The sequence below is a fragment of the Ictalurus furcatus genome, chromosome 10 (assembly GCF_023375685.1).
Source record: "Ictalurus furcatus strain D&B chromosome 10, Billie_1.0, whole genome shotgun sequence".
Classification (NCBI taxonomy): Eukaryota; Metazoa; Chordata; class Actinopteri; order Siluriformes; family Ictaluridae; genus Ictalurus; species Ictalurus furcatus.
In genome coordinates, this window is record NC_071264.1 from 8,792,062 (window position 1) to 8,808,600 (window position 16,539).

General features: G+C 37.4%; 1 protein-coding gene across 1 annotated transcript in view; it reads right to left on the reverse strand.

The window, feature by feature from the left end:
- Positions 1 to 15,546, reverse strand: part of col6a1 (collagen, type VI, alpha 1) — a 34,683-nt gene extending 19,137 nt beyond the window's left edge. The window contains 20 exon segments of the mRNA XM_053634447.1: positions 4,712 to 4,774; positions 5,192 to 5,254; positions 5,385 to 5,420; positions 5,675 to 5,728; positions 5,924 to 5,986; positions 6,195 to 6,257; positions 6,994 to 7,047; positions 8,865 to 8,909; positions 9,001 to 9,027; positions 9,166 to 9,192; positions 9,312 to 9,356; positions 10,183 to 10,236; positions 10,443 to 10,487; positions 10,601 to 10,621; positions 10,738 to 10,758; positions 10,976 to 11,089; positions 11,301 to 11,460; positions 12,443 to 12,646; positions 13,052 to 13,178; positions 15,276 to 15,546. Of these exon segments, the coding sequence (XP_053490422.1) occupies positions 4,712 to 4,774; positions 5,192 to 5,254; positions 5,385 to 5,420; positions 5,675 to 5,728; positions 5,924 to 5,986; positions 6,195 to 6,257; positions 6,994 to 7,047; positions 8,865 to 8,909; positions 9,001 to 9,027; positions 9,166 to 9,192; positions 9,312 to 9,356; positions 10,183 to 10,236; positions 10,443 to 10,487; positions 10,601 to 10,621; positions 10,738 to 10,758; positions 10,976 to 11,089; positions 11,301 to 11,460; positions 12,443 to 12,646; positions 13,052 to 13,178; positions 15,276 to 15,363 (1,374 nt within the window). The 5' untranslated portion in view covers positions 15,364 to 15,546.
- Positions 15,547 to 16,539: the final 993 nt, after the last annotated feature.

A 16,539-nucleotide genomic window follows, 5' to 3' on the forward strand; every position in this document is an offset into this window, starting at 1 on the left:
TCGCTATGTATTCTGTAATGTGCTCCATTAATTTTTCCTTAATCCTGACAAACCTCCCAGTCCCTGCTGCTGAAAACATCCCTAGAGCTGCCAATCCTGCACTTCAGTGTAGGAATGAACTGGCCAGGTGATGAGCAGTGCCTGGTTCCCCTTGAGATATAACACTTGGCATTCAGGCGAATCAGACCACAGGGTTTTAACCATATAATATTGCCTTTTGGCAAACCTCTGGAGAGAGGTCATGTGAGAAATAGCTTGCTTCTGGCCATAAAGGCCTGATTGGTGTTGACTTATTTGTCCTTCTGCCGCATTCTCTGCCTCCAGATTTGTTTCAAAGTGACATTTGGGTTCGTAGATCCTTCCCTAAGTGCTTTTCTCGTTTCCTGTTTGGCTGGGTGGTTGGTTATGAATAGTCTATTTAAAAATGCTGGAAGCCACTGTGTTCTTTGGAACCTTTAAAACTTCAGAACATTTCTGCTTCCCTTCTGCAGACTACCTTCCAAGATCTTATCTTTTGAAGTCTTTATGGATAATTCTATTGTCCTCATGGCTGTTTATTTGCTCTTTCAGCGCTGGGGCTTTGCATAGAGAGGTGTCTGCCATTCCCAATCATGTCAAATCAGCTGAATGTACCACATATACACTTTAATCACCCTGGTGAAACATCTCAAGGACAATCCACAGGAATTGGATGCATCTTAGCTAAATTTCAATATCCAATCCAAGATCTTATCTTTTGAAGTCTTTATGGATAATTCTATTGTCCTCATGGCTGTTTATTTGCTCTTTCAGCGCTGGGGCTTTGCATAGAGGTGTCTGCCATTCCCAGTCATGTCAAATCAGCTGAATGTACCACATATACACTTTAATCACCCTGGTGAAACATCTCAAGGACAATCAACAGGAATTGGATGCATCTTAGCTAAATTTCAAATATCATAGCAAAAGATAAAACAACTACTCTAACTATTATATTAACTGTTATAATAGTTCCAGAGACTAGGTATGTGAAGATGCATTGAAGCTGTTCTGCTAAATTGTGGCTGTGACCGTTCAGCAATTTTATTAAGACACTTTATGTTGGTTTTTCCATTAATTCATCAACTGTATATACCTAATAATTTATTATGATTAGTCAAAACTAAACACATAATTGATTACAAATAATCCATTGGTGTACCAATATATGTGTTATGTGGTTTGGGAAACTCATCATATATCACTCTGGCAAACAACCAAAAACAAAAATCAATTTAAACAAAATTGGATTTTTCTAGTTATTGAATAGCTACAGTACTGTGCAAAAGTCAGAGACCACCCCTTTGTTTGAGCTGAAATGGCCATTTAGTACTTATTGTTAATTATTTGGTGGCAAACAACAATAATGGGAAAATGTACACCACATTGATTTCATTTTCAATTAAATAGCACTGCATGCTTTAAATCATCCAAGTGTGATTTATGAGCAATACCATAATGAACAATAATGTATTTAACAGAAAATCACACAAAGGTCTTCAGTGCTTATTAGACAATCACCATGTTTGTCTCATTGGATGTGGAAATGAGTTTATAAATGCAATTTTCTTCCTTTTCACTTTTAGGGGTAACCAGAGGTTAAAATGCCAGAACATTACTTCAGGTTGAGATTCAATGAAAAACATATTACAGTTTAGGAAAGCCTGTAGTTTTCAGACAGAAATATACCAAAAAATTCCAGTGTGTGTTTGCATGCCCTTTGGAACGCATGGAACACCCATATGAAAAATTCGCACAAAAGTTACACTTGTCTAGTGTTCAACTTTCTACCGATTTTTATTATTGAGTCATAAGCCAGAAATACCCTCATGACTCCATAGAAACTTCACTATTGTTTATATGCAGCATTTATTTTTTCCAGAGATGGAATCTTGACACGAAAAAAAAAAGAGAGAACCAAATGGATTTGGAAAAAGCAGTGGCTTTTACTCATATATTACAAAACACATCAAGATTTCCAACTTCATCTTTTTTCTTAGCCTTTCCAACTGGAAAAAAAAATGTTGTGCCAGTGAAAGTTAAATAATTAAACTGCAGTCAGTCCATTTGTACTTAGGTAGGTCACACAAAAGAAAACATAAGAAAACCCTGAATTTAATATGCCATGTATGTTACAGCATTTAAGTCACTACAGTAGTTGCACAGAGATCACTAAACACAAATTAAATTTTCTTCTTTAAAATGGAATGTTGGAGAAGGGAGGTGTGATGAGAGGCATCAGACACACTCTTTAGTAGATTCTTAATAAACCTTGACCTGTGAAGTTAATTCAGTTTAATTCAAATTCAAGTTTTGAAAAAAATAATGTACGGGGTGATCACTCTGATTATTAAAAATGCATTTTGAAACCTTTTTTTTTTTTTTTTAAATATCACCTTAAGTGTTCCGAGTATGTTACCACAGTATTTTATCTTTTTCCATGCACTGCAAATAATTACATCTTAGCAAGTGGAAATAACGTAAATATAGTAAACAAAAAAAATTCGAAGACTATATGCCAATAGAATAGGAAAATTTCAAGCTTGAAATTAGTAAAATGTCTACAAACAGGAATAATAATCTTATATTTGAAATACTAGATAAATGTGAATATATTTAAGATATTTTCACTTGCTACAATGACATTTTTTGCAGTGAAGAATCTTTTACCCTACCAAAAAACCCCACCATGCATGGTTTTATTTATTTAATTAAGTAGTTTATTTTTTATAGAGCTGCAACAACTAATCAATAATCGATAATAATCGATTATGAAAATCTTTGTCAACCAATCTCATTATTGATTATTTTGTCTGCGCACGGCACGGGGTGCGCTTACTCACTACGTTACGTCAGTTCCGAAAACAGGCTTTGGAGAATAAATAATAAAGATGGGTCCCAAATGAAGTACTATACACTTATACTATGCATTGTGTACTCTACAATCTAGTGTATGAATTTTAGAAAGGTTAAATCGTCTCAAATGGAACACTAGTGATTTTTTACTACCTGGAAGCACAAGCCACTTCTTAGGCGATGGCACATGACGTCAAACTCAAGTAACACAACGCCGCTAGCTTTAGCAGATACCCAGAGTCACCGACAATGACTTTCTTCAGTTTACTGTTTGTCACCGTTACCTTTCATGCTCAACATGACCTCAGTCACCATCAGACAGAGGCGTAATCATCGAGTGACAGCAGCAAAAAGTGTGCAACCCAAGTCCTATAAGACGGGGGATCATTTTACACTAAACACAACGAAGAAGATCAAACTTTACAAAAGAGAGCTTGTCTAGCACAGACAAACAACAGTTTATGCACGAGCTTAAACATATGTTTGTATCCAAAATGCTACACGGCCTGTAAGGGGTTGGGGAAACTACTACGAGTTGCTTAAAAGGTTTAGTTTAATTCAGGTTTGTTGTCATTATATGCTGTATTTGCAAGATACAGTCTAACTTCTGTTGTTTATTATAACAGGAGTGATCTTTTGGTACTTCATTTAGGACTGTAGTTTAATTATCAGTGCTTTTCTCTGCATCCATAAACAACAATGCATAAATACTTATGCATTATATATATATATATATATATATATATATATATATATATATATATATATATATATATATAATTAAACATATAGTCTGAAGTTTATATTTGTAACACTCGGTTTTTGGATTTTATTTTAAATAAGCGAAAAAATAGTACTGAAAGCCTCCCCCAGTCCGATTAGCGATTAATTGATTATGAAGATAGTATTGGTTTCAGCCCTAAATTTTTTAGTAAAGAGACATTTTTTAGTAAACTGACCCTTTATCTCAATAGTGATCTGAGAGGCTCAGAGATTTAGAATGGATGTTTGAATTAAGCTATTCATCCACTATCTTAACAAAATAATAGCTGGAAATATTTTAAAATTTCAGTCTAATTTTCACGGTCATGAAATTCTGATTAGGTTTGCTAAATCATGATTTAGTCACACTGTAACACAATACTATGAAACCCTGCAGCTGGCCCCTGATACTGACAAGCTGGTCGAATTGAACATTTAAAGTGAAAAATGCAACCTTCTACTGCTGACAACTGACATTAACTAGGTGGAATTTGAGATAAAAGCAGAAGAAATAATCAAATGATAACATGTATCTAAAGGATCCCTTAAAATAAGTCAGTTACTTAGGTTTGGATTGAGTTACTGTGTACATCTGGGAAACAGTCAGGCTCAATAAACTGTAAATCTTAAAACCTTTAAAACCCTTTTTTTTTTTTTTACACCTCTCATATCAACTCATCACCTAAATCAGTTAAAATGGACACTTCCTCTGCTCTCTGGTGTGCCTCCTAACCAACATCTGTAACTTTAGACAAATGGGGGCCTCACAAAATGCCTGAGCTCTGAGATCAGCTTCTAGCTTTCAGCCCTCTTCGAAGAACAGAATACTCACATATCATATGGTCAACCAAGTCCTCAGTCTTGTGTGCAATCCTCATATATTTCATGTTTTTAATTAGTCAACAATTTTTCTTTGTAATGAAGAACAAAAATAAAATCCATTGGTGAAGTTTAAGGATTTTGAACCTATACCCACTGTATCTCTGAAGAAAATTACATTTTGTTGACTACTACTACTACTAAGTGTTAGGGCTTAGGTCAGATTAGCTATAGCATGCATGGCTTTGTCACTTACTGGGTCACCATTAGGTCCAGATGATCCCTCACGTCCTGTCTCGCCCCGAGGACCTGGCTCACCCTACAAAGGTCAAAGATCACTTTAAACAAATTATTAATTCATTCATTTTTGGTGCATTACGTTATAAGCCTGGTCTGGTTGGTACAAAATTACATACTTCCCTTAAATTAAAACAGTTATAATATATGTATTTCTTCCTAAATGTCTCATAATCTTTTTATATAAGCAACAATAGCAGATGAAGACAGTCTTACATAAACTACACTTTAGAACCAATGTTCTAAACAATCGTGTCTTTACACTGATGGCTATAAAATCTACACTCCTATGAGATTATTACTAACATTTCATCTGTTTATAAACTACCTGCGTGAATGTGAATAAAGAATATGGCAAAGCCGATCACAAATATATCTCTATAACTATAACTATACTTCTGATAACGCTAACATCCCTAAGAGTAGCATAAAAACTTACAGGTTCTCCTCTGGGTCCTCTGTTCCCACGGGAGCCTTGTTCACCTTTCTCGCCTGCTATACCCTACAAAAGGATTAAAACACAAAATGTTTTATTCATAGAAATCCTACCATTTACACAGCACATGTCTACACCATCAAATCTAGCACTAAAAGAACAGGCCTCTAAGTGTAACCAATGAAAATATCATTACTCTTTCGCCTCTTGGGCCATCTGGTCCTTGTGCCCCCTAAAAAACAGAAAACACATCACTGTTATTCATCATTGGCCTATAATATGTAGAGCACACACCTAATGAAAAACAACAGCACATGTGCACACTGACACACATGATCAGTTTCACACGAACGCACAATACTCGGAACAACAGTTACACGGCATGAACTGGCATGCTTCTCAGCTTAGATCAAATCAATTAAATTGCTTGGTGGATTTTATGAGGCAAAATCAAGTAAATTAGGAATCCATGGGCAGAAGACTTACATCATCTCCTCTTTCTCCTTTATCCCCATTAGCTCCTCTTGGTCCTCTGTCACCCTACAAAAAAACAAAAAAAAAGCATCACAGATGAGGTGATGGGACAACGTCCTAAAGGGTCATAAAGGAACAGAATCGTGGCACTTAAAAACAGCTGTGGCTCTCATGGACTACAGTATGCGCTATAAAGCTGGCTTGATGCACTAAAATGATTTTACGTACTATGAGCAAAATCAAAGATTGTAAGGTGTGTACCTTGTCTCCAGTGTCTCCATAGTTACCAGGTCTCCCTGCTCCACCATCTGCACCAGACTCTCCCTAAGAGGAAGACACATTCAGATTCAGATAACAGAAAACTCTCAATCATGGTCTCCATTATTCTTTGAAATCATTTAGGAAACAGGTGAAACAAGGGTATATTTTACCCAACTAGTAATATATTGTTATCATTTCAACATCAATTCCAGTGGAATTTCTTTCCAGTGCTGACAATGCAAAAAACATAGACACAGAATCAGTTCCTTACGTTTGCTCCTTTTTGTCCATAAGGACCAGGGTCTCCTTTCGGGCCTGGCTCCCCTTGCAAACCCTATAAAACAGGAAGAAAAATGTCCCGTAGGACTGCTTACAACTGTAGGTTTCTGTCACCAGATCTAGACTGAAAAGTCACTCTTGTCTTTAATCAGACTTATTAAAGAATGTAAATAATGTACAAACAGTCTAGTGTATGATCTCAGAGAGTGGCCAGAATGTCAGGTCTGGTAAATGTTTGACTCTTTGAGAGGCAAACATCCTCAGTCCTGCACTCCAGATGCAAGCTGAGCATAAACAGCTGTTCAGTCCATAGTGTCTGACTGACTTAAGAAAAATGCAATTGTTTGGTGTACGGGGCGGTACTTCCATAGATTTATCCAATCGGCTATGGATATGAAATAAGGCTGCATCTCAGCCAACCACGGATTGCTGAAGAAGAGGCTCTATAGCTACACGTTATTCAGCAGAAGATGTTTAACAGAGAAAAAAATCCTAATATACACTGAATCCTCGGAGGGGGTCTTATCCTTTTAAAATATTTATCATGCTACCATGGCAATACTGCAAGAGTATACATCTGCATTACAACGGATCAGCGCAGACTGATTTTTTATTTATTTATTTGTTTTTTACTTCTGTAAGGTTGTGACCCAATGAGGTCATGCTGCAGAGCAGGAACCTACAATCGCCTAGTTCACACACACACACACACACACACACACACACACACACACACACACTTGTAAGAAGAAATTTTCACACTTTAAAATCCTGAAAAGGTATACACTTACATCCTGCCCGGGTGACCCTTTGCAACCTGGTAGACCATCAAACCCTGGCTCACCCTGTAAGACAAAACAAACACACTCCAACATAAATATTGAGCTTGATATGGATAATAATGAAGCACAGGATGGAGGAAAAAGACTCAAGAGGAATCTGAAGCAGCTGCTGATTTGGCAAACAATGTAATATAAAAGGGTATGCCTGACATAAAACACACAAGAGCAACATGACCTGATAAAATGGGGGTTTCCGAGTGTGTGCGGTGCAGCACAGAGATATGTTTTTAATGAGATACCATTACATTTCACTTACAGAATTCAATATTTTTCATTTTAATGGTAGCATTAAGTAGTTTGCTGATATTCTGTCATTACACTTTATGTCGATTTTTTTAATGGTACTGTCACAAATGTGGAGAATTCGATACAAGTACACACATTTTTATTTTGAATACAAATATCCAAAATTCAAAAATGATTTTAAAACATGGGGTTAAATATAGTTATCATACTAATACAGGCATTTGAATGATTTTAGCGAACAATTAAGTAATTCTGAAGCTCTGCAATGAACAGCACACTATAATAATAAACAGTAAACAGTGCTGGTACTGTGTACTTGTGAGAACTGTGTGTATGTAGAATTATGTAACACATCAAAAGAAGCCATGCAAGAGAGAAAGTGAAAGTAACTGGATCCCACTTTCTGTGAAATGGGAAAAATTGAGAATTGAGAACGCTATTTACGGTTTGATTATTTCATGGTTATTTATATTTGGCTATTTTTGTTTTGCTTATTGTAATATTTAACGTTGTACTTTTACATTTTAGTAGATTTCTGTTTCTATTTACAGTCCCGCAATATTCGGAGAAGCTTGCCATTTTTCTAAATTACCGCAGATTTTGGCCAAGACGCGTGACATGATGTCATCGCATTCAGTCAAAGCCCTCTTCAGTTCACGTGCGTCAAACATGAGTACAGCTAAAAGATGTCCTTTACCAACAAACATCACTGTGAAAGACCGTGCAAAACAATTTCACGCAGTAAAAAAAGCACAAAATTACTCTGCAAATTGAATCGCAAATTTCGCAAAACGCCGCAGCAAAATCAAATGGCTTTTGGCTGCAACAATCACAAATAAAACTCAATGAAATCCTGTACAGACTAACTAAAGGCCAACTCTTGGATAATAAAGGCCATTTCACACAGAAAGCTATTATGAATCATCGTTTAGTTTTGATTCTATTTTAACGAGCCTTTAAATTTACACCAGATGTGGAACAAACAGTACCCATCTGTCCTGCTGCATCTGCCCTTTTTATGTGCACAGATGAAACACAAACATCATTGGCATCCATTAAAAAATAATCAGTCTGTTAAAACAACCCACCGATTTACAGAATAGTCAGCAGTGCCAATACTGTTATGATAAGCAAAGGCACTGTACAGATTGCTTTTCCTGGTTTGTGCTGCATTTTCAATTTCCCTCTTGCATGACCCTGCCTTTCATGCTTTATGATTAGGCCCACCGTCAAAAGGTGATTTCAGAATCATTGAAAGATCCAACAATTCTAAAAACTTCAATATATGTTAAACTGTCAGTGTTATATGTAAATATTTTTATTTTTATTTATTTTATTTTTTTTAAAGTAGTTTGATTTTTATTTATTCATTTTTTTCTGTTGTGGTTGATGTAAAGCAGAATATCTAGATATAGCTCTCAGGCACATGGCAGCAGATAATACAGCACATACACACATGAGGAACACCCAGGGAAGTAATAACGTTACTATTTCATTACACACACTCTACACAATTTACAAAAGACGAAACTAGAAAACAATCAAATACTAATAATAAAAAAAAAACACCTCACCTTACGCCCATCAGTTCCATCTCTTCCAGGCTGTCCTTTGTCACCCTGCAAGGTGAATTGAGCAATATTATAACTTGAGCAAAATATGTGTACAAATTTACAGAAAAGGAGTCCTAATGAGTGACTGTAATCTTACCTTGAAGCCCTTGTGGCCTCTTTCTCCCTGCATAAGAAAAGAGCTAGATTAGATTAGCATGTATTAATCTAAAAAATAATTTAAAAAATTAATTAAAAAAAAAAAGCTCAACCAATTCAACCATCAAATTAACCAGATTTTCGCTCTGACTGTGTGGCTTCTCACCTTGTATCCTCTTTCTCCTTGGTCTCCCTAAGAGAAAGTCCAGAAGGAAATAGATGAGCTACCTTTTCAGTAAGGGAACACTTGCCAAATCGTAAATGAGGTTAAACATAAACATTTCCTTTTTTAGGAGAACTACAAAGACAAACCTTCATGCCTTGATAACCAAGTGGACCAGGATCACCAGGACGTCCCTATCAGATGATTAAAAAACAACAAATGTCACCACAACAGATGTGATAATAAAACCATGGATCATTAGTCAAGTATGATACAGAGGTTAGTGAGCAACTTTCCAACTATTTCATGTAATTCCATGATGGATGTTATCATGTTGATTACAAACTGGTGCGATTAGTAAAATCAGCTCTACTAGAATTGGTGTACAATTCTCACAGGAACTCATACTTACTTTCCAGCCTGGTGCTTACAAGTAATATAAAATATGGGTTTATAACCTATAACTGTATTCTCATCATGAAACTGGCCGTAGTTGCAGCACTGTCTATAACATCTAATCCTTAGACTTTTCTAGGCTTACCCAGGATTGGCTATTTATAATTGCTTTATACTATAAATTACGTTGAGCCTACACAGTTATAAACATTTGCCTAAAAGTAATGGAATTGCTGGCTTAATAAACATATACTGTTTAATGTGGAAGCTGGTCCTGTTCCAGAACAGTGTGGTGCGAGGGAATGCAATGAGGGAATTTGTATAATGTAAGACCCTTACTGTAACAGCTGTGGATGCTGCAAGATGTCGGGCTTACAAAACTTTGCTAAGTCATTCAAGTGGAATTGGGAGAGCCAGTTAAACAACTGCTCAAAATATGAGCGCTGAAAAACTACATGACTACGAAGAAATATAACACTTTAGTAGAGCAATCACTGCAGAAATTCATAGGTCTAATTTATCTGTCTACATGAGCGGGAGTGAATGTGAATGTGTTCTGTAAGTGTAGTGAAGCTATGAGGGAGAGACACAAGGCGATATGATATGATGTAATTGGTGGGTTACCGGTTGCCCAGCTTCTCCTTTCTCTCCTGGCAGCCCTTGTCTTCCAGGCTCCCCCTGTCAAGACATAACAGGAACATTAGCGATGACATGTGTACACAACCCATGCTATATGTAACTGTTCAAGGACTGTCAATAAATACATGAAGACAAAATGAATAAATAAAAAGAATTCAATTTGAATGGGATAAATGTAAGAACATTTGCACTGATATAATGATGGCGTTACAATGTGTTCATGTATACAATACATTAAAACTTACTCTGTTCCCAGGAAGACCAGGTGGGCCAGGGTTACCACTCGGTGCCTGTCAAAAAAATAAATAAAAATCATATAAAACCATTAAAAGAATGCAGCCTCTGCAGTGAAAGTAATCACTTTTTCACAGGGGTATGATGAGGAGTAACCAGTAATACTCACAGTGCAGTCAAAGGAGCAACACTGCAAAGAAAGAGGTGAGAAAAAGAAGTTTAATCCATTAGAATACTCTTTAGGACAATAGATGCAAATATATGCAAAGATATTATTATAAAACAAAGTATGGTAAATGAACATACCACATCCTTTGTTTCATTGGTCTGGTCATCGGTTGGAAAACAAACAACAAGAGAAACACAGTTAGCAAAACCAAAACCAATCCAAATAATCCATACAGTGATATCTAATTAGAATGCTGACGTCCTCAAATAGGAAATTTTACTCCTTCACTGTGAAACCATAGTAATCCTATTATAAAGTTCAACTAGACACAAAAATTCAGAGGAACATGGTGACATTCTCTGTAGGTGGACTCACGATCATGTCGATGATGGTGTGGATTGTGTTCATCTGTGTGGAACTGGTGCTGTCCACAGCGGTGAAGTTCTGCCTGTACCTCGGGTCTGTGGCAATGACGGACAATCTTGACTCCTAAGACAGAGAGGCGTGACAAAGGTAGGGAAAGGTAAAGAACAGTTATAATTAGACCTATTTATGAATCGGTCTAAATGCTTGCCTTGAATATATAGAACATCTCCCGCTTCACACCTTCCGAATATACTCTTCAAGGGGACACACACACTATGAATTGATTTTTTTCCGCCGAAATACCAGAAAACATTATTGGGTCTGAGAGCTGTACCTCCTGGTCTGGGGAGATGGCCACAGAAAACACTTTGATGCCATGCTGCCTGGCCTCGTTTGCTGCCTCTTGAATCCCTCCACAGGGCTCTTTATAACCACTGACTGGGTGACCGTCCGTCACAACCACAATGTATTTATTCTCATTATAGTAAGAGCCACTGGAAACAAAAACAGTACGTGGAATTAGGAAATTACAAGGATACTGCAGCCATTTCTAATCTAATCTCTAATTTTCATGTGTAAAAACACATACAGTTTAGAGAATAACTACAACCAGGCTGTATCTTCCCAAGCAAATTAATACCAATTGTTATTAATTAATAATAATAACATTAATATTAATAATACTTATCCAATTTAGATTGTTACACCCTCTGTGTGATTTACCAGAGGTCACTTTGGAAAGAGTGACTGCATATTATAAATTAACTAAACTGAACACTGCAAAAAAAAAAAAAAAAAAAAAAAATAGGGTATCTTAGCTTTAGTATTGGGAAGATTATGGAATATCCAATTTTTTTTAAATTATGACATTATTTTAAGACGAAGAGGAATACTGTTATTCTCATTTTAATATTGTTTCTTTTCCACATCTTTGTACAGGATGCCATTTTTAAAAAAACGTTTTCATGTTAAATCTCCCACAACACACTCAGTTATTGTACATGCATTATATCATATAACATAAGCGCGTTTACTTAGCAAATTGGGCCTTTAGTCTTTTCAGAGATAGCCCTAAGGGAGTTGTGTCAATCTGACACCACATGAATGAATAAGTAACCAGACCTAGTAGTTCAAACATAAGTAACTGAGTATTGAGTAATTGGGTTTTCTCTTCCTTTATCAGGAAAAAGAAAATGTGTCAAAATGCTATGGATACCATGGAAAGATTGGGGGGCGGGGGGACCCAACGGAGTATTCCTTTAAAAGAACATTGTTTACTCCGGAAACGTTGTTGACCTTGCAGCACTTCTACTACTACTGTCTAATGCACAATTTCTAATTAGAGTTTTGTAAATAAAGATCATGTGTTGTTGTGAGACCTATGTATGTTCATTTTGTGTGACAAGCAAATATACAGTCTGCATAATCATTGTTCTTGTATCTGAAATGTGTGTGTGTATGTGTATATGTACACACCCTATGAGCAGCTCTGCAATACCCTGCTTAATGGCACAGTCCGTGTATGTTCCCTTGCCGATATATTTAATGGAATCTATGGCTTTTTTAAGTGCGCTGCGACCTCCCGGACTCATTTCCGTCAGGCCTTTCACCAGCTCGACCTCATCACTGTAGTGCAACGCTCCAGAATTCCAGGATAGATATCGATCACATGGTTGGCGACTGGCAAAAAAAGAACACTTGTTTAACATTCCATGCAATCAAATCAATGTCAGTACAGCAATGTCATCTATTTGAATATCCACGAAATACTGTAGTCCGAATGAGTTAAATTAAAGTAGCAATTTCTAGGGAATCCTCATGTTAAGATCAGTTGAATGACTGTTGAGAGTTCTGGAAATGATATTCACTTCTTTAAATTATGACTTTCGTGGCATGATGTACTAAGGAAGTTTTCAAGGCAACAAATTCATCGGTAATCAGATCGCATCACATTAAGAGTTTGAATAAATATATGGTACAGCGTTTTACATTCAGAGATCAAATGTGAATATCATTCAGTGTCACACAAATGATTTGTTGCAGTTAAGTGCTATGTGTGCATGGACATTCATCTACGTCACGTACAAATCCTTCAGTTCATCGATGAAGCGTGTAGCGAAGGCTTTGATCTTGTTGAAATAATAGTGTGCGACGCCTCGAAGGGCCACGCTCTCCGATGTGTCCAGCACAAAGAACAGGTCCACAGGGCATTCTACAGTGGGAGGAATAATCAGTTACAGAGTGAACTTAAGAAGAACAAATCAAACCGTGAACCAGTTGTTTACAAATAGACTCAAACATTACTGTGTACATAGACTCACCATACACTTTATTAGGAAAGACCTGTACACCTGAACGTTCATGCAATTATCTAATCAGCCAATCATATGGCAGCAGCACAATGCATAAAATCATGCAGATACAGGTCAAGAGCTTCCGTTAATGTTCACATCAAACATCAGAATGGGGTTAAAGTATGATCTCTGCTACTTTAACCGTGACATGGTTGTTGATACCAGATGGGCCGGTTTGAGTATTTCAGAAACTGCTGATCTCCTGGGATTTTCACTCTCTAGATTTTACACAGAATAATGCAAAAAAACAAAACAAAAACAAAAAGGCTAAACACCTTGTTGTTGAGAGAGATCAGAGGAGAATGCCCAGACCTGTCTGAGCTGACAGGAAGTCTATAGTAATGCATGTAATCACTCTTTACAACTGTGGTGAGCAGAAAATCATCTGAGCATGCACATAACCTCGAATCTTGTGGTAGATGGGCTACAACAGCAGTAGACCACATTGGATTCTACTCCTGTCAGCCAAGAACAGGAATCTGAGGTTATCATGGGCACAGACTCACCCAAATTAGATAGTTGAAGACGTGATATTTTTCCTCTGATTTTCAACTGTCCAGTTCTTGGCTGACAGGAGTGAAATCCAATGTGATCTTCTGCTGTTGTAGCTTATCCACCAAAAGGTTTAATGTTTTGCGCATGCTGAGATGCTTTTCTGCTCACCACGTTTGTAATGAGTGATTATATGAGTTACTATATGCTTCCTGGCAGCTTGACTCAATCTGACCTTTCCTCTCTGACCTCTCTCATCAACAAGGCGTTTCCACCCACAGACCCGTCCCTTAATCAGTGTTTTTATGTTTTTGGGGTTTTTTTTTTGCACCATTCTGTGTAAACTCTAGAGACTGTTGTGTGTGAAAATCCCAGGATATCCGCAGTTTCTGGAATACTCAAACCAGCCCATCTGGTACCAACAACCATGCCACGGTTTTTCACACTTTTTTTTTATCACAGTTTATCTACATTCTGATGTTTGAAGCTGTTGATCTGTGTCTGCATGATTTTATGTATTGTGCTGCTGCAACATGATCGACTGACTGGATAACTGCATTAAAGAGCAGAGATGTGTACAGATGTTCCTATTAAAGTGGATGGTGAGTGTATGTTGTAGAGTTTACACGGGAGTGATAGATTAAGAAAAGGAATCCTGAAGAGTCAGTGGTATGTGAATTTTAAAAAAAAAATAAATCATATAATTGACTAAGCACAGATGTGTGTATCTACAGTAAATGTTTGATAAACCCAAAACAAACTCAATCCAAAGCCATAAAACATGGCACTACGCTACCATCTTGCCTACCTAGTTATGCATGTGCATCACATGACCTGGTCACATGACTCATAAGTGTTAGAATAAGTTAAAATATAATATCAATAGTAGCAGTCTTTAACAAACTAAAAATGTAATATTTGCATCCTGCCATATTTGGCTAACATTTATGGAGTATAATGCACGCAAACCCAGTTGGAGGCCTGTGCTTTATGCACTTTCAGCACTTAATTTAAGGCAACGTATCAAACACCCAAATCAAAACACTATCAATAATGATCTACAAAATAATATTATCTACATAAACTAAAATAAAACACTTGCTTGTCCTCCATCTTGACGCAGCATCACCATTTCGAAGCGCGACTTGCGCATTGCACTGCCGCTCCAATATCTCACCATCACACAGTCTTCATAGCGCACCACCTTCATCACTTTCTTAAAGCATGACAAAGATTCATCCTACGCTGGTTTACTGCTAACACCATGACAGAAAAAAGAGTGAGATCTGCTATATTTTATAACGGTCAAATGCTGACATGAATAAGTAACGCGCTTTCCACGAAGCTTTTACGCACAGACACGTGTCCAAACGCCGATTTCGGCAACAAGGAGAAATAGTGCAACTTCAAAATGTCAAAATATATATATCAAACCAGTCAAAGAGAGAATGAGAGACCATTACCTCTGAACTTAGTTTTGTCCTGAGCCAAAAGTCCTGCCCACGCCGAGCAAAAGAGAAGTGCCGTTAAAAGAAACCCATTTTGCGCCATGGCCCTTTTGCAAGTCCTTGCACGATGACCGTGCAAAGCGGTGACAGGGGAAGACGCAGTCAAAGGTCGTGAAGACGGAGACGTTTAATATTTTAAATACTTATACTTGGGTTTAATGGCTGCAGTAGCGGATAAGAACGGCGGGATGGCGCGTCCTCTCAGTACGCAGGTCCACAGGAGCGCCTTAAAGCCCAGCCCAAGATTTCCAGCAGGAGGAGGAGTTCAACCTCCCTCCATTCTCTACTATACCTACTATACTGCACTTTCCCCCCTATCACTACAGCTATTTAAAAGAAACATAATGGCAAAACTTATAATGCTACCCAAAACATTCAGTGTGAAAATGGAGTTTTGGTGATTGCGCATGGTGCTTTGAATTGCACGTAAAAATCCAATGGTGTGTAACGGACCTCGGAGAGATGAATGGCCCTGTGGTGACTGCTGAAACAGCATGTTCCCTCTCTCTGCACTGTCCTGTCCTTAAAAAGACATCCAGAGAAACCTACAGAATCTTGTATGCCGCACTGCACTTTAACTGGAGGCAGTTGATGAGCTTTATGTCAGTATGTGTGATAAACTGCACCTAATGTGCCCTGTGCAAGAGAAATACTGATGAAGTGAGTCTAATTCTGGACTGAGCTCTGATATAAGATTAGGCAGAAAATGGACATAGGTGTTTGTGAAAGAATAGCTGAGAAACTGAGCTTAAGTGTGTCTGGAACATCTCAAATGTTAGAGTACTGTGGTGACATAAGGTGTAGAGAGAAAAAGATCCACAGACAGGGCATGTGAGAGAGAGGAACGAGGATGTTTGATGATGGATCATTTTGCTGCACAATGGAAGAGCTTTCCAAACATCTGCTTCTCTTCAACATTAGACCAGCAACCTGAACTCACTGAGCGCCAAAATGGGAGTGACTGGATGAGACTCAGAAACTAAGCCATGCCCAGGCTTATATTCCTGTTCCTGAAAGAGAAACAGCGCCACCAATGTGTAGTCATAAGTAGGAGTCATAATTATGTAAACTGTCAACCAAATTACACATTTGGATGTTGATCAGTAAAAAAAAACCCCAAATCGCCCAATCAATCAATTCAAAGCTCAAATCAGCCCTCAGAGCAGCTTTTCTTTTCTTTGAAAAAAAAAAAAATTATTTATCATAGTTACTTTTTGTA